This window comes from Dipodomys merriami, unplaced genomic scaffold (genome assembly GCF_024711535.1).
Source record: "Dipodomys merriami isolate MVZ:Mamm:240054 unplaced genomic scaffold, mDipMer1.0.p SCAF_22, whole genome shotgun sequence".
NCBI lineage: Eukaryota > Metazoa > Chordata > Mammalia > Rodentia > Heteromyidae > Dipodomys > Dipodomys merriami.
This window is the reverse complement of record NW_027203604.1, coordinates 12,483,311-12,506,178: the sequence shown is the minus strand read 5'-3', so window position 1 is coordinate 12,506,178 and position 22,868 is coordinate 12,483,311. Positions and strand designations below refer to the sequence as shown.

Genomic DNA, 22,868 nt, shown 5'->3' with positions numbered 1-22,868 from the left:
GACCACAAGTATGGTCTGGGGGTTAGATCAGCTGCCTCTTTTGGATACTGCTGGTGGTGATGAGAATGGGCACCACAGTGTGAATTTTGTGGAAGCCACAGAGACTAAAGAAGTTACTTTGGGCCCTGGTGAGTCCTTCTCAGGCATGTACACAGAGATGAGGGGGAAGGAATCAAGGACATACACATGCCCTGTGCACAGAAGCATGCAGTACAGGCCGAAGAACAGTTCTCTGTCTTAGGATACTGGTCACAACTCACATTTACACCAGCTTCCTGAGGTCCTGAAGCCCAAAAGGGACCTCACAGCTAAGAAACACTGCAATTACCTTAGCACAGATGGGACAGTGGGCTTGTTAGGGAGAGGGGCCCCCAACAGTCAGAGAGTTACTTTGACTACTGTTATAGTGGTCACTTACACGATCAACATAACCTTTTCTCTGTGCTCTTGCTTTGTTTTCTGGGGATCAAGTAAATGACAGGACAGCAAGCTGGTCAGACAGAACAGACCTTGGCACTGTCAGAGAGAGCCCTCTTTACATACCCCCGCATGGGGCCATGCATCTTGGATCATCCTGGATCACCTCAGACAGAAGCCAGAGTGCCACAGGGTCCAGATCCAATGTGGAGAGGACATACCTCCTCTCTACCATACCTCCTCTCTACCATACCCCAGCTGTTACATGGCCCCAGGGGATCAACTTCTAGTGGAAGCTTTCCATATGGGTGCCAGTGCAACAAGCTTGCTCCATACCATACAAGGCAGAGCTCCACCATACACCTCAGTTTGAATGCACATGGTATAATGGTGTGTTGGAGAGTCCTTACAAACACATAAGGGGTCACCACATAACTTGAGGTGGGTTCAGACTGCCTTCCTGAAGGTTATACAGGTAGACAGAGCACAATAGGAGTAACCTTGAGATGGGACTTCAAGCAGCAGTATGTCTGCAGTCTGACATTGTCTCTGCTTGCTTGTACTCCGTTCCCATTGACTTCCCCATTTGGCAGGCCCAGTGCCTGTGACTGTTTTTCTAACTTTGGAAAAACAGATGACATTACTCAGTGCATGCCTCAAACAGGTCCTAGGGACAGAGTCTTAGTACACAGCTGGATCTTCCTCAGGTTTAACTTTACTCTGGAATGTTGATCATCACTATGTATCCTGTATCTGCTTTCTAACTGCTTTGTTCTTTTTTTTTTTTTTGTCGGTTGTGGGGCTTGAACTCTGGCCCTGGGCACTGTCCCTCAGCTCTTCAGCTCAAGGCTAGCACTCTACCACTTGAGCCACAGTGCCACTTCTGGCTTTTTCTGTTCATGTGGTGCTGAGGAATTGAACCCAGGGCCTCATGCATGCAAGGCAAGCGCTCTACAACTGAGCCACCTTCCCAGCCCTGCTTTGTTCTTTTGAGACAGGGAATCAGCATGTTGCCATGCTAGTCCTGATCTCCTGTATTTAAGCAAACCGCCTTCCTTAGCTTCTAGAATAGGGATGATAGGTGGGTACCATTGTGCAGAGCTTCTGACCTGGCACTGACCTGGCCCCTCCCAAGGATGTTCCCTCACAGGCTAGATTCCTGCTATGTTCCCATCTTACCTCTCCCTGTTGTGCTTCTAAGAAATACTCCCATCTTTAACTCCATTGGCAAGCAGGGACCTGAGCCCTCCTAAAGTACCATGTCTGCAGGTAGTCTACACAATGCCACAGGGAGTCCACTAGGGACCGGGGATGAAGGCAGCATGCAGGCGCACTCATGCCAAGTCCTCAAGGTGATTCATATACACGCTAGAGTTTGACTGTCTCTGGCGCCAGTGACTCTTTGCACCAGATTTTATACCTTGATGCTCACCAATTGTATCCTAGACTTTGTCTCTCTAAAGGGGCCCAGATGCCCCTTTGGATTCAAGAGCAGGACTTAGGAAACAGAATTGCTTTCCTAATAAATTCAGTGGCCTCAGCTACCACTATAAAATGATTTATCTCACCGTTGTGGAGATCAGACCTTGGCAAAGGGCTACCTGAAACCCAGTATACATCTTTGTGCCTCCTGGGAGTCAGGAGAGAAGAATTCCTTCATTTTCCTGTTCTACTTCTCCAAGCTGCATGTATTTCTTGGCCCTTGGCCCTGTCCTCCATCTTCACAGCTACAGAATTGGACCTGAGTACACTATACCTTGATGGTTGCCTTGACATAAGGATTATTGGGAACTAAAGTCAAGTGAAAGTCAGCAGATAAAGAACCTTCTGCCTTCCTCCTTTTTGCCTAAAAGCAAAACATAAGTTTTCTTTATGAAAGTTATAGGTAACACATAGACATGAACCACAGGAATCTGCAAATGGAACCTAAAATACAAAAATCTTTTGTACAGAGTGTTTGTGCTGACAGCATAAATTTGCTGCTAGCCTACATGCTGAAAGCTATATAGTTATGCATAGGGCAGAGGCTTGATGAGGACTGATAAGAAAGGCCTAGTGCTGCCAGATCTTCCTCAAGATTAACTTTGCCTTGGGATGTTGGTCATCATTGTGTAACTCGCATCTGGCTCTTGGGAATTACAGTTTTTGCCTGAATCAGGTAAATGTGGGCTTTTCTGAATAGAGATACTTTCTGCCTGTTACCATGTCATTATAATCTCATTCTATTTTTAACTTTCTCCCAGGTTGTTTTAGGTGGTCATGGATAATCACATATGCAGAGTGATTACTGAGACATGTTATAAGTCTTTCCAATTTTCATATCAATTATTCCCAAAAGGCTGCTCTGTGGAGGGACTTGACACCCAAAGCTACTAAATTTCAATGAAAGCTAGAGTGAATGAAATAGTCATTCTCAGACTCTTTCAGAAGCAATCCACTTTCACCTATGAAAGCATATTTTTATTCCATATTTTATTCTCTCTCTCTTGCTCTCTTTGTTGTGCTCACTTTCATTCATTCTCTCTTATTTCTCCTTTCCTTCCTCCTTCCATCATCTTTCTTTCTTTCTTTCTTTCTTTCTTTCTTTCTTTCTTTCTTTCTCTCTATTTCTCTCTCTCTATCCCTCTTTCTTTCCATTCTCCTTCCTTCCCTCCTTCCCTTCCCTTTACATTTCTTTTTGAATTTTTTTTTCTGGTACTAGAGTTTGAGTTCAGGGTCTTGTGCTTGTTCAACTATCTTGTTCATAGTTGTTACTCTACCACTTGAGCCACACCTTCAGCCTAGATCTTTGCATGGAGATGGAGATGGAATTGCATGGACTTTTCTTCCTGGGCTAGCTTCAAACTGTGATTCTTTGTGTTTTTAGCCTCTATACACAGGCATGGGTCACCATCAGTTGGCCTGCTTACTATTCTCAATGACTTGGCTATTACTCCCAATATGCTTCATGTCCTGCCAAAAATCTCCTACAGAAAATAATAATCAAGGTTGCTGTGCTGATCATTTAGAAAAAAAGCATACATCATTTTTCCTATTCCTATATCAGGATGACTGGAGATGGCTCCTTCATGAATTTGTGCAAAACTACCCTCATCCATCATATTTCCTAGTCACTTCACACACTTTACCATCAGCCTTATGCTTGTCTAGAACTTCTCTACAATTTATCACCCTTTGTTAAAGTAGTAAGTCAGCTTGACTCTAACTTTAGTTTCTCTGGATTTCCCCTACTTTTCTGTGAATCACCAACACATGCAAATATTAGAATCTGCCTGCCTTCTTCTGTTAATCTGTCTTTTGTTAGTTTTCTTGACAGTGCCCACAAGCAGGACCTTAGAGGGTAAAAGAAAAGTGCCCCTTCTCTGCTCCAGCAGCAGGATAGCATCTCCTCACTGCCATTCACCTTTCTTTCATAAAGACCCTTGTAATTATACTTACTGCCCCCTTAGGCTATCCAGGACAAATTTCCCATCTCAAGGACTTGAACTTAAACACATCTAAAAAGCCATTCACAGGCTTCAGGGCATAAAGACCCTAATCAGTCTCCTATAGAAATCTAAAACAGTGCTGCTGTGAATATTGTAATCCTAAGTCTCTGATGCCTACTTAGGGAGGGTGACAGAGAGTAGCCTGGCTGACATCACACCAGTGACAGAGTGAGGGTCTTATCTGCAGGGCAGTCAGCTGTCAGTCACCAATTGGACCATTGCAGAATTGCAGTTATAGATTGAACAGCTGGTTTTGAATTCCTGAGAGCTAAGAACCATGCAAACATAAGTAAGCACAGCAAGAGACCACATGGGAAATAGAGTAAGTAAGGAACTCCTACTGGGCTCAGGGTCTACCTGTCTTAATAACAAACCTGAGTTCCCATGTGGAAAGGTGAGAGACTTGGCTGCTATTACCTGAAGGTAACAGCCAGTCAGTGTGTATGCCCATGAGTAATGTGTGATGTGCATGTACATCAAGGACTGTGCAAATATGCAAATGTGTGCATCCTTATGTCTACTACATATGTGCTTGGCATGTGTATAGGCCTGCATGCCAGTGTCTTGTGTAAGCATAGGATGCTGGTATGCATACGTGGTATATGCAAGCATGTGATATATGCATGTATGTTAGTATATACAGATATGCATGGTATATACAGGGATGTATGTGATGTACATGCAGGTATGTGTGTGGTGTTTATGTTGGCATTCATGTTTGGTGTGGACAGGTATGTATGTATGTGCTATATGTACAACTATGCATGTTTGTGGTATTTGTAAGCATATATATCATAGACACAAAGTAAAGGTGTGTGACATGTGTAGATATGTGTCAGACATGTCTGATGTGTATGGGTGGGCTGTACATGTGTGTATGTGCTATGCTACTTACACGTGTATGTATGTGTAGTTTCTTGCAGGCATGCTTGGTGTGTGCACACATGCATGTGTATTGCATGTATGCAAGTATGCATATGTGTAATGTGTGTCTGGGTATGTATTACGTACTGGAGGAGCCAAAGAAAACAAATGCTCGTGTTTCTCAGTGGAAAGTCAATCTCAAACCTGAAGTGCCACATGCAAATATGCTTTTAGAGTTTTCACTCTCCTCCTAAATGAGATACACTTTTCATGTCTCATCATGGTTAACCACACTTTGGTTATGTTCTGGCTGAGAAGAGGACAGAGCAATAGCATATGGTAATTTCCTGAATGGTATAATATAACCCAAAGTATGAGTGTGAATGTGCACACATGTATCAGGTATAATGTATCAGGCATAATGTATGCTAGTGTGTGTAGTATATATACAAGTTTTGTGTGTGACATGTGTAGGCTTGTGTGTGGTCCAGCCAGCTGAGCCCATCAGGTAGACCAGAGGCCTACATGGACATGCACATCTCTAGGATATGCCCATTCTTTTTCCAGGTGATATGGATGTCCCTAGGACACATAGACTTCATTTGAGCCCTGATACCCTCTTAGAACTCACAAGAATTTCCTGGGGGATGAGTTCCTCCAGGTTGTATCAAAAAGGACTTAGAGCAACCTTTATTCTAGTCTCTGGGTCTTGCCTTGAGGTGTTTTCTCTTTCCCAATAGAAAAGGGCTTGGTTGCTTGGGGACTATACTACCCTGCGGAGATTTCCTGCCCTTTAACCTGATTCCTTATTCCAAGCATACTATCCATGCACCACATATCTCACTGTATCCATTTGTTTCTTTCTATTCAAAAGTGTCTTGAATTCTACCACAGGTTATTCCACCTATCTACAAGGGTATATGAATGTGTACTTATATACATCTGTATGCCTACATCTCTCTATGCATGTACATGTCCGTGAGCTGGGGATTATAGATATTTTTTTCCTCAATGTCCAAAGAGTCTGTCTCTAGGACCACTTCTCATATCAAAATCCACACACGTCCAAGTTTTTTGACATAAAACGATATAGTATTTCTCTATAATTTACACATACATACCATGTGTACTTTAAATCATCGATTTTATTACTTAGAAAACCTAATACACTGCTAACGCTTTGTAAATAGCTGTTATACTGCATTGGTTAGGGACAATGATAAGAAAAAAGTCTGGGCACATACAGTTCAGTACAAGTATTTTTTCTGTGTGTGTGTGTGTGTGTGTGTGTGTGTGTGTGTGTGTGTGTGTGTGTGTGTGTGTGTGTGTGTAAGTTTCTTATCTATAGTTGACTGAACCCATAAGTGCAAAACTTGAAATATTGGAGATAGACAAATGTCCTCTTCCTGCCATAACTATGTAGCCTATTCTGAGAGCTTTCAAAACACACTATCTGAATAACTGCATCTCACTTGTACTTTACTCCATGCTAATATCTCTTAGCAATTCCTGTACACATGTATTGGAACATTTTCTTCCAGGTAGACCCACTCCAAACCATGTTATAGATGGCCTTCTCCTTACCTCTCCTGGTGACTCTCATGGGAACATACAGGCCTTGAGTGGGAGCATGGATGGGCTGGGTCATCTGGCTTCTGGGCAGCCCACTTCCTGGATATGTGAGAGGATCCTATGATAAGGATCACTACAACCATGGCTGCCATGAAGCTGCCAGGCTGAAAATTCCATGTATGGTCCCTCCAGGTTCATCCTGACAAAACCAGCCACCTTTCTCTCTGCAAGGCCTTGGTTCTTCCCCAGCAGACCTTTGAAGGCAGCTTCAAACAAACAAAGGAACAAAAAAAGAAAAATCCCAAATGGGACTAAAAATTAATGGGAAGAATAATGGTCACCTGAGGGCAGAATGGAGGACAGGGGCTGAGGTCTCCTGTCTATTCAATCCAAATCAAAGGCCAGGAGAGGGCTGGCCTTCCAGGCTCAAATCCAACCAACACTCTGTGATTCTAGATGTAGCTACACTTCTACGCCCTGAGATCTGGTAGGTCTGGCACGAGGGGGCATACTTATAGAGACAGGAGTTCAGAGAAGCACTTCTCCATCCTCTCCCGGGACCTCCAGCAGTGCTGATGTGAGCAGGGCTGGTGAGGGTAGGGAAGACCACAGCACCTAAGGCCCCAGTCTCAGGCAGAGGACTATGGTTTTCCTTTCCTCCTCCCTCCCACCCTGACCATGGCTTCCTCAAATTTTTTTTTCACATACATTTCCTTCCTGATTGGCTCACAGCCTTTTCATCACCTTTGTAATGAAATCTCTGCATCAGATCCCCCTGTGTTAAAGACCTGAATTTGTTTCTGTGGATATGACAATGAAGTCTGACTTCCCCCAAGGGACCATCTTTCATTCTTTTCCCAAGCCTTGGGCTTGGGCAAACAATTTTCAGCTAACAGGGACCACATACCTGAAAACCTCTGATCTGACACTACGATGGCTCTTGACAGAAGGAGTTCTGGATGGTTCTTTGACATACCGTATGGACTCAGCACCAAGAAGAACATTTTCCACATTGAAAAGGATCCTGATGTATATATGTATGCAGTACAATGAAGCCTGTATGTATGTATGTATGTATGATGTGTGTGTATGTATGTAATGAATGAACCAACATAGCTGAAGTAAAAAAAAAAAAAAGAAAAGGATCCTGAGTATTTGTGGAGACCTTTCCTGCACTCAGAATACAGGCCCCATGGAGACATGGAGGTTTCCATTCTGCTACCCTAGATAAAATACTTGAATTAAGAGCAAATATAGGGGAACAGGTACAAGCCTGGTCTATACACTGATCTGAGCTAGGACCACTGGAGATGGTGAAAACACCTACAATCCCATCCACCTGAGAGACTGAGGCAGGAGAACTGCTTAAGCAGGAAGTGTTTTCTAATTCAAATACCATAAAACAAGTCACTAATACAACTTACCTTCAGGAAGTCCTTGGGTTATTTTAACGTTTTTCCAAATACCAATCTATCAAGCTTTAATTTGTTGGAGAAATCGGAGCAACTCTGTACACCACAAGTTGGAAAACTGCTTTCGTGGGACACATGGCCCAACGTGGGTTTTGCAAATACCTGCCACTTACTAAATACCACAAATGGCTACTTTTACAGCAGGATGGCTGAACTAAGAAGCTGAGACAGTCTTTTGTATGCTGTCCACTTACAGTTTATGGAATGAATCACTGTGAAAGCATGGGATGATAGGACCTCAGGGGCACAGTCAATATAGCAGTAAGTGGCGAATGAAATGGACGTGGAGACTCCTATTCACACGTGCCTCTGGGAGGAGATAGTGACCGGCAGGACATGTTTTGACTTACTTGTTGCATGGCAGAAGAAATAGAAGGTCACTAGCACCTGCACCTATAGTGCCTGGTCACTCAGGAGGGACAGCAGCATGGTGATCTGTGTGCTGCTGTCAGGCTCTAAGCACAGGCTAGCCAGGACCCCAGAGAGAGGAGGATGAGTCTGGGTTCAGATAGGACAAGTAGGAAGAGCAAGGAGGAGCAGCCTGAGGCTATAAGAGGACAGGAATGAAAGGGCACTGAAGAAGTAGTTAGGAATATATTCCAAGTTAAGGTAGGAGAAAGGGGGCAAGAAACAGACGGATGAGGAAAGGAAATGCCAAGGCCACCAAACCAGGGCCATCAACAGGTTACTAAGTAGTGGTGTGCCCAAATCAGCAATAATGCCTCTTGCTTATTCAGATACTTTTTAAATTTATACAAGTCAAAGTTAAAAAAATAGGCCAGGTACCAGTAGCTCCCATCTGTAATCCAATCTACTCAGGAGGCTAGGATCTGAGGATCACAGTTTGAAGCCAGCCCAGGCAGGAAAATCCTTGAGACTCATCATCACCAGTTCACTTCAACTATCCACCAAAGAGCCAGAAGTGAAGATGTGACTCAAGTGCTAGAGTGTTAGCCTTGAGCAAGAGAAGCTAAAGACACCACTCAGGCCTTGAGTACAAGGCCCAGGACCAACACACATACACACACACACACACACACACACACACACACACACACACACACACACACACACACACGAGAGAGAGAGAGAGAGAGAGAGAGAGAGAGAGAGAGAGAGAGAGAGAGAGAGATTAAATCATATCTACAGATGATGAGGCTGTCACACAGAGACATGAGTTTATTGCTTTTTGCCACAGAATAAAATTCTCAGCAGAATGGGTGTTTATAGACTGAGGAGGTAGAGTATGAGTGTGAAAATCATAGTGCCCATTTACATTTTTTTTTGGCCAGTCATGGGGCCTGAACTCTGGGCCTGCACAATCCCTCAGCTCTTCAGCTCAAGGCTAGCGCTCTACCACTTGAACCACAGTGCCACTTCCGGCTTTTTCTGCTTATGTGGTGTTGAGGCATTGAACCCAGGGCCTCATGCATGCAAGGCAAGCGCTCTACCACTGAGCCACCTTCCCATCCCCCTCCCCATTTACATTTTTAAAAATAGTGTACCTGTCATCTGGAATTATGAATTTGTATATCTGGATGCCTTGATACTGCTCATGGGTGGAGGCCCTGTCCACCACTATCCATCCTCTTTCTGTAGGACAGCTCTGTGACCCTCAAGGTGAAGCCCACTGCCAGTGAGTTGACATGGAAACCACAGAGACAGATGTTCCTACAACAAAGTTGTTTCTTAATGGCTGCCTCCATTTGGACAGGAGGTTCTGAGTCATGGCTGTCATGGCTGAGGGATTGTAAAAAATTCCTACATCTTTTGGAAAGACTTGGAAAAAATTATATTAAGTGAAGTAAACCAGGCCCAAAGAAACATAGGTCCCATGGTTTCCCTTATTTGCAATAACTAGTACATGTCTGGGACAAATAGAAAAGGTCAAAATCTATGTACATATGACCAGATAAGATGAAGTTAAGCGAATGAACCCCAAGATAGGGAAACAAGTGGTTTTTTCTTTCTTGCTACTGTTTCTAACACATTTATATGGTACCATGTGATTTTTTTGTTGTTTTGTATGTCCCTCCCCCACAGTATAACCCCTGTTTTCACTGTATTTGATGTCTGTCTAATTTGGGGAGGAGAGGGGAAAAAACAAAATGTTTAAATAGGGATACAGGTTGACCCATTGTAACAATGAGATGTACAAGACACTATGTTGAAAAATGAACTTTACAATTTAGGCGGGGCGGGAGGGAAGTGTAGTTGAGGAGGTGGGAGGGAAGGGATGGTAAGGGAAAAACAAAGGAGGAGGCAACAGTGCTTGATAAGAAATGTACTCATTACCTTGCTCATGTAACTGTAACCCCTCTGTACAGTATTTTCACAATAAAAACTTACTAAAAATTTTCCTCCATTTCTATCACCCTTGAGCTAGCCATGGGGATGGCTTTTCCTACTCAGAACCTGTTTTGTGGTTATGGGACAGTAATCTTTGGTTTGGCATGAATGAAAGAAGGAAGGGAGACAGGAAGGAAAAAAGAAAGAAAAACAGGAGGAAAGGAAGGAAGAAAAAAGAAAAAATAAAGAAATAATGAAAGAAAGAACTGTAAAAATGATGCTTCAACTTAAGAGAAAAAAGGTAAAGACTTAGTAAGATTTGCTTTACTATTATGAGAATGGGTTACTGAGGGGTAAACACAAAACTCTCCAAGCACAGACTGCAAGACACAGCCAGGCCTTCATATCACCAATCACATCCAAGTCTGAAGAGGCTTGATTCTGACATAAAGCTTGTATATCCTTATGGGTCCTGCCTTACTGAAGATGGTGTCCTGCTGTCTCACAGCTGGGTCCTAAGCCTGGATTCACTGTTCTTCATTTTTCAGGGAAAAGTTCCTAAGCTCCATTCATGTCTCCTTTTTGCTCTGCTCTAAGTCAGAAAAATCTGACTTGGACTTCTTTTTGAGCAGTGGGGCTGAGCAGAATTTCAAAGACTGTCTGGATACTGTCTTGTAACATTTGTTGGCCAAGAGGCAGAGGATGAGGATCCAAAAAAAAAAAAAGGAGAGAAAGAGGAAGAGAGACATGGGACAGGAAGATGTCACTGGACTTGAAAAACATTGTATTCTCTGACTGGAGCTGGACCTTATTGATCAGTTTTTGGAGTTAGGAAACCGAGTCCTGAGTGTTAGGAAAGATCAAGCAGACAAAAGGAGAGAAAGAAGCAGAGATCTTAGCAGACCAGAACAGGCTTTAATCATGGCTTCAGAGGGACTCTATGTAATACCACGCAGGGTCAGGGAAACAAAGAGTGGGAAGTGTGTGTGTGTGTGGGGGGGGGCTTTAGGTTTTTATACATTCTAGGGTGAGACTCTTCTTTGGAATTGCTTTGGTCTGTCCTGTTGGGGATTTATTGTCTGAACTGTCCTGTTTAGGATTTATGGTGCAAACTGTCCCATTTGCAGTTTTATGGTTGGGCTATTCCTGCACTTTCAAATAAGGGGTGAAGTTTTCCTGAGAACCAAGAGGGGCCCCCAAGGGAACTTATTGGTGGGCCACAGGAGCAACGTGGAGTTATGAGAATAAGACAGAGTCTCACCATTTGGTAGTCTCATCATTTGTTCACAGGTCATGCTGGTGGGTACAATCTCAGGAAGTGAGGTGATGGCCTTATACAGCTAGGATCAAGAGCTATGATCCTAGTGTTTATGTTTCTGATTCTGACTCTTTAAGCGTTATCCTACTATCTTCTATCTATGGCCCAGCAAGGTAGAAGCTGTAGGACCATCTTCACCTTCTGGATCTGAGCACCTGAACAACTGTCTTGCTGGCTCTCTGAAAGGACAGGCTATAATAATACACCCTGCTGTCTTTCCTTGACTTGAAGGAAACCAGATTTTTCTTGTTCACAAGAATGTGCTTATACACCTTAATAGTTACCACACGATTCTGAAACTTCCATATCACATGGGCCATGTGGGAATTCAGGGAGCATTTGAGAAATGCTGTGCCACCACTATTGAAAGAGTGTGGATGTAAATTTACTTCCCTCTCATCTAGAACATCAAGGCATGTGATGTCATCAACTCTGTTTACCTGTTCAACGACTTTTAAAACAGATGCTATATGAGTCCCACCTACTGGGGAAAGATAGAACTTCAGGACAACCAAGATAAAGATATATTGAAAGACCCCAGACTCACTGGGATGCTTTCTTCAACGGGAGGGCACCCCAAGAACCAAGACTCCAAACCAGCAGATGCAATAAGCAAGAGGAGTTTATTAGGCATTTGCACAAATGGGCTCCCTGTCCAAGGCAGACTGGAAGACCCGAGCAGCGGTTACAGGCACTTTTAAAGACAAAAACCACAGGATTAGCATAAGACCCCAGGCTCCCCAGGATTGGCTCAGCTCTGTACGGGAAGTTTTGTAACACTTGTTGAAAACGAGTTGGTTCCCTAAGGGGGGAGGCTTCTCTGGAGGGGAGTCCACATAGTTACAGGCTTCCTAGTTTGCTGGGCTCGCCAGATGGTCTTTATTTTGAGCTCCTTGCTGAGAGTTTCTAAACAGGAATTTAGAAGAACATACTCTTTTGTTCTTTATCTATGTTTGCAGACCTTGTCCCTGGGCCTGCATCTGGACTTTGTAACTTTTTACTTATTTCTGGGAGGGGAAGGGTCAGTGTTAGCGTAAGCAGGTTTACAGAAGCAGAATTAGCAGTTAGCATATTGTAAAATAGACATAGCCCCAATTTTAATCTTTCAATGTGTGATCATAACACAAGCAGTTGGCTAGCAGCAGTCGGGTTAGCAAGAACAAGAAAACCAGAAGGCTCTAAGCAGCAGAAATCATACTTTTTACCCAACATCCCTTGAGAAAACCTCTTGAGTCCTGCTAGGATAAACCTTGGTCAACTGTGCATCTGGTAGCTATATCCTAAGCCCCATGCTAAGTATCTGTTAGCAGTTGCCACGAGGCTTGCAAACACTAACAGTATTACATTTATTTTCTTTCCCCTTTTCATAAATTTATTGTAAAAATGATATAGAGAGTGGTTACAGTTACATAATTAAGGTGATGAGTACATTTCTTTTTGAATAGTTACCCCCTCCCTCATTTTCTTCCACTTCCTCCCTCTTCCCCAATTTGTAAAGCTCATTTCCAACACAGTATCCAGTGAATATCACTGTTTACCCTTTGTCCCACCATTTCTGTTACTCCTCTTCCCTTCCTCAAATCAGATAAACTTATATGCAAGACAAAGGGTACAGAAATTTTAAGAAGTGGCAACATGGAATAACTCAAAAGAGAAAAAAATAACTGCCAAGAGTACATTTTAAAGAACCTTCTTTTTTCCATTTCTTGGAGTTCATATGCACATAGCTATTGAGCAGTTGTGATCCTCTGCTAAGAATATCCTAGACATATTTTAATTATTATGAATAAGGGAAACCATGTGGCTTGTGTTTCTTTGGGTCTGGCTTACTTCACTTAATATGGTATTTCCCCCAAGTTTTTCCATTCCTTACAAATGGGGCAATGTTATTCTTTCTGATGGAAGCATAGAATTCATGTGTGTGTGTGTGTGTGTGTGTGTGTGTGTGTGTGTGTGTGTGTGTGTGTGTGTGTGTGTGTATCACATTTTCTTGACCCATTCATCTACTGAGGGGCATCTGGGTTGATTCTGTATTTTGTCTATGGTAAATGATGCTGCAATGAACATGGTTGTGCTGGTACCTTTAGTGTGGTCTTGTTTGTGGTCATTTGGGTAAATGCCCAGGAGTGGGATTGCTGAGTCATAAGGATCTTTGTGTTTAATTTTTTGAGGAACCTCCATACCACTTTTCTACTTCAAATAACCTGAAGACTTCTGTCTATTCAGAGATGGGTGGAGGGCTGAGGCTGGGGCATTCTGGCCTGAATCCAAACCTGCTTATCTTGGTCAGAGCACCTTATCCTCTGGCCAGCCACAGACAATGAGACCCTAGGGAGATGTGGACATTATCAGAACTAATTATGATGAGATGTATGCCTCATGTAGATGTTTGGGACCAGAAGTGGGTGTATTTTATGTTTGTTCAGATTTTGGAATATTTGCATATGTGTAATAAGATACATCTTGGAGAGAGACAGTCATCTAAACATGGAATGAAATAATGTTTTAAATTCATCTTGTACAACAACCTGAAGGTAAATTTGTGGTGTGAAATTGTCCATTGCGGTGTCAATTGGAACTAAAATGTTTCAGATGAAGATTTTAGATTAGAGCTGCTCAGCTTGTACTCAGGGACTCCTTTCTTCTCATTAAAAATTATTTTATTGTAAAGATGCTGTACAGAGGGATTACAGTTACATGAGTAACTGTTGAGCATTGTTACCTCCTCCTTTGTTTTTCTCCTAATCCTTTCCCTCCCCCACTTCCCTCACTCCCCACCCCCTAAAGTTGTAAATATACTGTCTTGTGGGAATCATTATTACAATGGGTCATCCTGTGTCCTTGTTTCAGCGTTTTGTTATTCCCCTTCTCAAATTAGGCAAATGTATATACAAGATGTAGGGTACCAAAATTAAGTACAGTGACAATAGGGGTTATACCATAGGGAGAAGAACATACAAAGGAAACAAAAAAATTTCATAGTACATTGAAACAACAACAATGTCTACTGAGATTCAGCCACTCTATTGGTTCTGAACCATTACAGTGTCTTTCCTAGAAGTACAAGAGTTTTCTGACCAGGAATGGCTAACGTAGCTATAGTGTACATCTTTGGCCCACTGATGCTTGAGACAAGAGGTCAGAACAGCACACACAGATGCCAAGAATCTGGAGATTCACAGTTCGCCTAGGAGATTTCATTTCTTTTCCCTTTCAGAACTAGTAAACAACTGACTTTGTAGTGACTGAGAAAGGATGGGCAGAGAAATAGGAGTCCTCATGTTTTCTGGGCACTGGGGTTAGCAGGACTTGGATGGATATTTGTAAACATGAGCCTTCTGTGACATAAGCTTTGTTTCCTTGGGTTAATGCGCATTCCTGCCATAGTCTGCTCTGGCATGTTGAGGAAAACCTGAGATTCTCAACCACATAGAAAGGCATATCAACCCAAAGAGTTCATACTCCCAGAGCCAAAATTTGCAAGGGAGGTTATATTCAGAGACACTGCTTAGCCGAAGCAAGACTGGACACAAGAATGGTCCATGTCACATAAGTGGCCCAGTTCAGCAAGCCTTATCTTGGAGCTTAAACAAAAGACCCTTGGGAAATCTCAAGGAGAGGGGATCATCTTGGGCTGATAAACACTATGGCGGTGCCCTTACCCTGTGCAGTCTCTTGGTGGCCCAGCCCACAGATTTTCAGTGAATGCAGTGCTTCAACAGATCTGTGTAACCCTCCCAGCAACTCAGATTGCTTTTATCCCCACTGTGCATTGAGGAAACTGAAGCTCAGAGCACATAGCTAGCCAACCTGGAGAGGGCTATACATGGCAGTCAGGATCCATACCTGCCTGTGCTCTGCCCCTTACTGCTCCAGCCTAGCTATAAAATGGAGCAGTAAGACTTGTCCCAGCCATGTGGATACATGATAGGAGACGGAAGCTATAGCAAATGGCCTATGGCTAGCACCTTAGCAACCCTATCACTAAGCTATTTTTATTCATTCCCCTAGGTAAAAGATTTTTTACTGTGTGTGTGTGCACATGTGTGTGTGTGTGTGTGTGTGTGTGTGTGTGTGTGTGTGTGTGTGTGGCATTCTTGGGGCTTGAATTCAGGGCCTAGATGCTGTTCTTGAGTTTTCTTGCTCAAGGCTAGCTCTCTACTACTTGAGCCACAAAATACCACATCTGTGGGGTTTTTTTTTTTGGCAATAAACTGGAGATAAGAGTCTTATGGACTTTCCTGCCTGGGCTGGCTTTGAACTTCAATCCTCAGATCTCAGCCTCCTGAGTAACAAGGGTTACAGATGTGAGCCAGTGATACTTGAAAGGTTTTGAAGTTAAAAAAGAATAATATTTTGTGAGCTATGACAATGTTATGCTTGGTGTTCGTTGATAGGCTCACTTGTCTATGTCCCTACTGCTAATGGAGCTAGAAGGCCAAGGTGAGTGCCTCTATTGATTCTTCTAACCTCCAAACCTCCAAAATCCACTGTCAGGAAATCCATTGACAGGAAACAACTGCAGCCTCGATTTGAGAAGGAAGTACAGTGCTGACATAGGAGAAAACTATAGACTGATCTTCATTTCTCTTATCAACTAGTACATCGATGAGCTTCTGAAAGGCATGACATTCCACCTACATACTATGCAGTCTCACAGATTTAGAGTAAGGACTCAGTGAGGAACTGACTCCCCATTTCTGTCAGCCTCTTTTCCAAATGCCAGATCCCACTTTTCTAGGGAGGTTTTATGTGCTAGTCCAAAGTCTAGCTCCCACAGGCCAAGAAGATCAGGGCAGCCAACCCAGGCTGACTAGTCTAACATCACAGATATGAACATTTACCAAGGAAGATGGCCATCTTACAACCAGGCCAATCCTGTTGCCTAGGCCCTTTGCCTTCTTCGAAGGCAACAGCAGAGTTTGGACTGGCTCAGAGTTCTGGAAAAGCTGGATGTCTTCAATCATGTACACATCATTCTCACAGCTCACAGCTTTGTGCAAGATGCCCTTGTCTGCAAGATCAAAACTACAGGTCAGAGAGGGAGCTCAGAGGACACACCAAGAACACGGATCTCAGAAGCCAAACTCTCCCTTCTGCAGTCTCAAGTCAGTCACTCAACAAGGATGCTGAGCTTAAGAGGATAATGTTGCCTTAGGAATGAAAAAGAAAGCTCTTGGCAAATAACCCATTAGGAATTCCAGTTAACTTGTCATTTCAATTTTCTTATGAACCATGTCACATAGTTGATCCTCACACCATTCATCAACAGTGTCAATCCTGAGACAGCGGAAGGTAGATGGTAAGTGATGTGGTCTCTGGACTCCACTGGCTTCCATGAAAATTCCTCTTCACAGGGGCCTCAGGCAGGCGAGAGCAGGACACACAACTAGAATGCTTCAAGGAGGAGCTATGTATTCTATCAGTTGCCAGGGGTGTAGTCTGCCACATTTATTCAGAAACACTGGTTCTAGAACAGACTGATGAGGGAGGCCTGACAAAAGGGCTTTAGGAAATGCAAGCCTGATAGATGCACACACTCAGTGCTGGCATGGATATCACTCCTCCTTCCAAGGCAAAAGGGATTTCTTTACATCCGCTCAGCACATACTGGCCAGGAATTACATGTGCTACAAGGTCCTCCCACCACCTGTTGGTCACACAGACTTGGAATTCCAAGTGTGGAATGCCCCAAAATCTGCTCATCCTGTCACAAACCAAAAGATTTACAACAAGAGAGAAGCCCAGTCTGCCTACAAAGGATTTAAGGTGACCTTCCCTTTTCTCATCGAGGAACTGTGACTGAAGACCTCAGCACCTACCAGTGCTGGTAAACATGACGGCATAGAATTTCTCATCCAGAGCTTGGGTCCTGTCTACCACAATCTGGGTGTATCTTATGTCTTTTTTTTTTGATGAAATGGGGTTTGTTGTTTATTGGAGTCACTGCATCATCCACTAAAGAGTGGTCTCTGATGAACTTCAGTGTACTGTCTGGTAAATCCAAAGAGCTAGTGTACTTGGTTGCATGTACCTCACTGTTGATGCACTATGAAAGAAGAATGACCTGTTAATGTGCTAGCCAATCTCTGACCAAGCACAGCACTTAGAGTGATGTCAGGTGCAGCACTGAATGTCTACAAAACAGAGTGACGATAGAAACCTGAGATTTCCTCTCCATAATAGTGAGAACATAGTTTTAGAGGACATCTACAAGATAAAATTGTGTTTTTGAGACCTCATAAGAAAAGGAATGATTTCTCTACCAAACTTAAAAAACATTATAACATAATAACTATCTCATGAAACAAAACGCATGTCAGGTATTGCTGGAAAAACCAGACAATTCTAAGTAGCATAAAAGATAATAGCAAGAAGGATGTTTTGTTTTCTTTGGCTCATTTCCTGATGTGTAGACACTCAAACTCATGAACACAAGAGGGCACACTTTACTGAATGTAATTCACACCAAACAAAAGAGGACAATGTCAGTACAAGACACCTAGAGAGAGAGAGCTGGTCCTGGCAAAAGCTGTGAGGTCACCAGGTGAGGGATGATCCAAGAACTACTCAAACACCTATTTACCACTTGGAATAAAATAAGCAAGCAGTCAGATAGATCTGTAATTTTTTATTCCTTTTACCTGACATTGACTATATTTAATGGGGCTGGGGAACCTATAATGGTTTTTGACTAGTGGACAGGATAACTCATAACAGTACAAAAGCCTTTGCAGAGAAACTGTGTTTCTTGACAGACACTTGAAATGAAGTAGTCCTACTACATAGTGTTAATTTTACAATAGAGTGCAACACTCCTCATTTAACTAGAGTGTGGTGAGACATGTTACACAACATACAAAAGAGAAAAGAAAAGGACCAAGCTGGGCTCATCAGCCCTCAGGCCCAGCCAACAGTCAGCTTTTGGCAGAGAGAGGTTTACATGCAGGTGATCCACTTACAGTTACTTCTGTGTTTATTTTCTCCCTATGGTCTGGACACTTGAAGAGCCTTCCCACGAAGACCTCACCCTGCTCACCGCTCCTGGCCATGGTGTGGGCACTGGGCCATTGTAGGGCACCCACTTGATATCGGGCTCCATGTACTTCCCTTGGGAGAAGACTGCCTCTTCTGTGGACAGTGTGTAGGCATATTCATCTGACAGCTGCACTAGTTCCAACTTGTCCCTGCAAAGGAGAGGTCATGTTGAGGTCAGTGAAAGGGCCCTACACTCCATGTGCTGAGGGCACTTATACCTGCAGGGTGAAGAGGGCATAGAATATTGGTTCCTTGAGGTCTGGAGCCTGCAGCACGAAGACATCTTGCACCATGTTGAAGACCAGGCCTATGTCAGATGGGGAGCAGATGAGCTTGGCCTTCAGGAAGGAGGTCCACCTATTTTTCAACATTCTTAAGCCACCGTGATCCTCCTGTATCCCCAGAAAGAGGACATGGCAGAGGAAATGATAGTCCTGTGGCATGTGGTTTATTGCCAGCTCTTTCCAGACAAGCTCTGCTGAGGAAAAGCAAACTAACTACTTCGATGCTGGTTTGGATCAGAATTTCTGCATCAAAACAAAACTAAAGACAAAAACCGTCTTCCTGAAAACTTGATGAAATGGAACCATTTCCCATTTCCACATTCCCACTGCCCTTAGCATGTTGCTGAGTTCTAGCTCTGACCAGGTTGACCTATGGCTCCTGTGAATATCACAACTGTGATATGTCTGCTATGTCTGCAGTTAGGCCAATGTCAGGCAGTGGAGGTCAGCATCTACTACTGCAATCTGTTTGCATGAATATATGGATGTTTATCTTTGAGATCTCATATCTTTTCTTCCATTCTACCTGCTACATTGTGGCCAAAGTGTTTTGGACCTTCTAGGTTCTTCCTGAGCACTGTTTGGTGAACTGATGACTGAAGGACAACTGTGAAATGCATGTGATGTGTGTTCTGCAGAGAATACAGTTGAATCCTCCTTATCTACATTTTTATCTTCTCTTGAAATTATGTTTACTGGAAGTTTTCCATAGTTTCACTCCTTTTAAAGGGAAACCACAGGGCTGGGAAGGTGGCTCAGTGGTAGAGTGCTTTGCCTTGCACGCATGAGGCCCTGGGTTCGATTCCTCAGCACCACATAAGCAGAAAAGGCCAGAAGTGGCACTGTGGCTCAAGTGGTAGAGTGCTAGCCTGGAGCTGAAGAGCTGAGGGGCAGTGCCCAGGCCCAGAGCTCAAGCCCCATGACTGGCAATAAATAAATAAATAAATAAATAAAGGGAAACCACATTTGCATAAATTTTGTTATAGTCTATTATTATCACGGTTCTATTTACCATTAGCTATTATTATCGTTCACTTATTTACTGTGACAATTTTATACATTAAACTTTATCATAGGTATATGTGTATAAGAAAAACAGCGTATATAGATTTGGTACTGTCTGTGGTCTCAGGTATCCACTAGAAGATAACTGAAAGCTAGGAAATGGATATGAAGGAGAATATGAGATGGAAGAGTGTTGTTTATTTTGGGCACAACAGTTTCATATCTGTATTGTGAAATCACAGAAGGACAAATGAGTCTTGTAAGAGGACCTCATTTTCATCTAGCAGAGTGAAATTTCTATAGCATGTCTGCGGTCAGTTGTCTGCTGGGCTTTCAGGTCCTGAGAAGCAGTGGAAGGTCTGTGTGCACAGGGTGGGAGGCACTGGGAGCTACGCTTAGGCTGACCTCAGCCCAGCAGAAAGGACAAGTGCAGGGCAAGAAAAATACTTAGAGGGATACAGAACCCATCTCAGACTTGCAGATCCCAACATTTTGCATTTGGATTGGGGTAGGCAGAGACAGACTACGAAGTGTGCTACTGGATTTTCTTGCAACCCACTCTTCCTAGGGCCCATCAAGGTCAATGTCAAGGCAGGGCTGGTTCCCTTCTTCTAACAGCCACAGATCTGCATGAGGGGAGCACAATAAGAATACAGATATTGTCTGGCTGGCCTTGACTGAAGTTCCTCATGTACATACAGGAAGCTCTGGCCATCCATCACCCTGAATACCTTGCCATGTACCATCCTGGCTGGGACACTGAGGGTATTTAGCTCTGTGAGAAGAGGAGTGAGCAGCCATAGGTAGGGGACAGCCAGAAGACTGAATTATTGAATCCCAGTTGGTATGGTGCTAGGTAGACACATTGGTATGTATAGTGTCTGTTTTCTGCAATGTTCGTTGGACCTTTAAGGGAGAGGCATCTAAAGTGCCAATTTTGTGTAATGCACACATGGAATCTTTGCTTCTGTGATGAAAGTGACCCATGATGATCACCACATCAAAGGGCTATGAGTAAAACTGGGCATCTTTGGCTTCCATTGGGGGTGAAAAATATGACACTGACTACTGCTGATGTGTATTCTGTTGATCCTTCAAGATTGATGCTGACACACTTTTCAGTGCAATTATTACTACTTAATCTTCAGTTGTTAGTTCATGGTTTACTCTGGGACTGATAAAGAACTCCATACAGTAGGATTGCAATTTGCATAGAATATGGTGAAAACACAAAATAAAACTCCACTTCTACAGCTTGGGGGAAGTGTGAGAACAATGTTGGAAACTACAAACTAATTAGTTGAGTGCTGCCTGCCAACATCATTTTAGTCCTCATAAACACTACTAGAATTTTCAAGAACAGAACTCTGGCACCTGCCAGGCCCCTCAATAATGGATGTTGAGGAAGGAAAGGTTGTTTGTCAGGGAAAGACGAATGTCCAGACCTGCTTTCATGGGCAAATATCCAAGGTGGACAGGGCAGTGCTCACCTTGCACACTCTTGCAACATGGGGAATCTTTAACTTGTAAACAAACTCATATTCCACAGACACTTCTGTGAAGAAGAAGTAGACCTTGTCATCCTTGCCCTTGGGACTGTCTGGGGCTTTTTGGATCACATCAACAAAGACGAAGTCCCTGTACTGACAGCTGTATCACTGCCTGCTCCCCAGGCTCTCCCAGTCAGTCAGTGCAGCCTTAGGGGCTGGAAGCTTTTCTGTACAGGCATTTGGAATGTTTCTGTCACATAACACAGAAACTTTAGGGTCTGGAATGACAACAGTGCTAAGCCTGGCCATGTCTGTCTCGCCCTCCTCAGCCGCAGAGAGGTGGACCCTTGCAGGACAGTCTCCCAGGATTACTCCAAAAGCCCACTGTAGCATCTCCACTGTCAGACAGACCACACACTGCTTTAAATATGTGATGTAAATCACAGCTGCCAGAAATAGGTATTCCACTTTGAGACAAGCTGATTGTCCCTATTTATCAGGATATTCCTAGATCAATAGTTTTCGGAGAATCCCATGGCCCTACTGACTACCCTCAAGGAGTATCCAGTCTCTTTAGTCCAAAGACAATACCAGAGGATATGAGAAGACAGAGTCCCACACTAGACACCAAGCACACAAAAAACAGTATCAAGGCAGGACATGACACAAAATACAGAACAGCTTTCTCAGAAAGGAATCTGGGGATGGCCCAAGAAAAAATCAAAAAGGAGTCTCATGAAAAACTGCATAGAGCTGGGCACTGGTGGCTCATGACTCTAATCCTAGGTACTCAGAAGGCTGAGATCTGAGAGTCACAGTTCAAAGCCAGACCAAGAAAATAAGTCTATAAGACTCTTATCTCCAATGGACTACTCAGAAAAAGCTGGAAGTGGCACTGTGGCTCAAGTGGTAGAGTGCTAGCCTTGTACACCTACTGCTCTTCAGCCTTACCACAGAAAAGGCTCTGATTACCCAGTACTACCACAGTACTGGCACTGCATTTCAAGAATAGACCTGTGTGGTTTAGTGGAACTCTGAAAAGCTGGGGCTAGATGGGAGGATTGGGGGTAGGGGTGATAGTTCTGACCACATCTCTCATGTCCGCACCAAGAAGATGTTGTCCTTTTTCTATCCTGATGCAATCATAATGATAAAAGCCTTGAAGTCAGAAATTCCCTCAATCTCTGTTTCCTCCTAGAAAAGTAATATCCTAGGCCAGAGGCCAGCCAATCTTTTCTACAAAGGGCCAGATAATTATTAGTTTTACCTTCCTACTTCTGTTCTAAATTCCCGGTTACTAGAGCCAGAAGGTGGCTATAGACAACATATGGCCCGGATTTGGCCTTTCCAGAACCTCACAATGACATATCCCATACCAGCATAAGGGGCCATGCCAATCCTGATACCAGACAAGTAGGAAGCCAAGGACTGAGGCTGGAGACAGAAAGAGAGAGAGACAGAGAGACAGAGACAGAGACTGAGAGACAGAGAGAAACAGAGAGAGAGACAGAGAGACAGAGACAGAGAGGAGACAGAGACAGACAGAGAGAGGAACAGAGACAGACAGAGAGAGGGACAGAGAGAGAGAAGGACAGAAAGAGAGAAAGAGAGAGACACAGAGAGAGATAGAG

General features: G+C 43.5%; 1 protein-coding gene across 1 annotated transcript; it reads right to left on the bottom strand.

Moving 5' to 3' along the window:
• Positions 1-11,242: 11,242 nt before the first annotated feature.
• On the bottom strand, positions 11,243-22,629 carry LOC138834919 (semaphorin-4D-like). Its single transcript, XM_070033718.1, is given in 8 exon segments — positions 11,243-11,278; positions 16,286-16,434; positions 17,243-17,333; positions 17,335-17,469; positions 18,460-18,600; positions 18,677-18,850; positions 21,238-21,347; positions 22,614-22,629. Coding segments are annotated over 8 exon segments (852 nt in total).
• Positions 22,630-22,868: the final 239 nt, after the last annotated feature.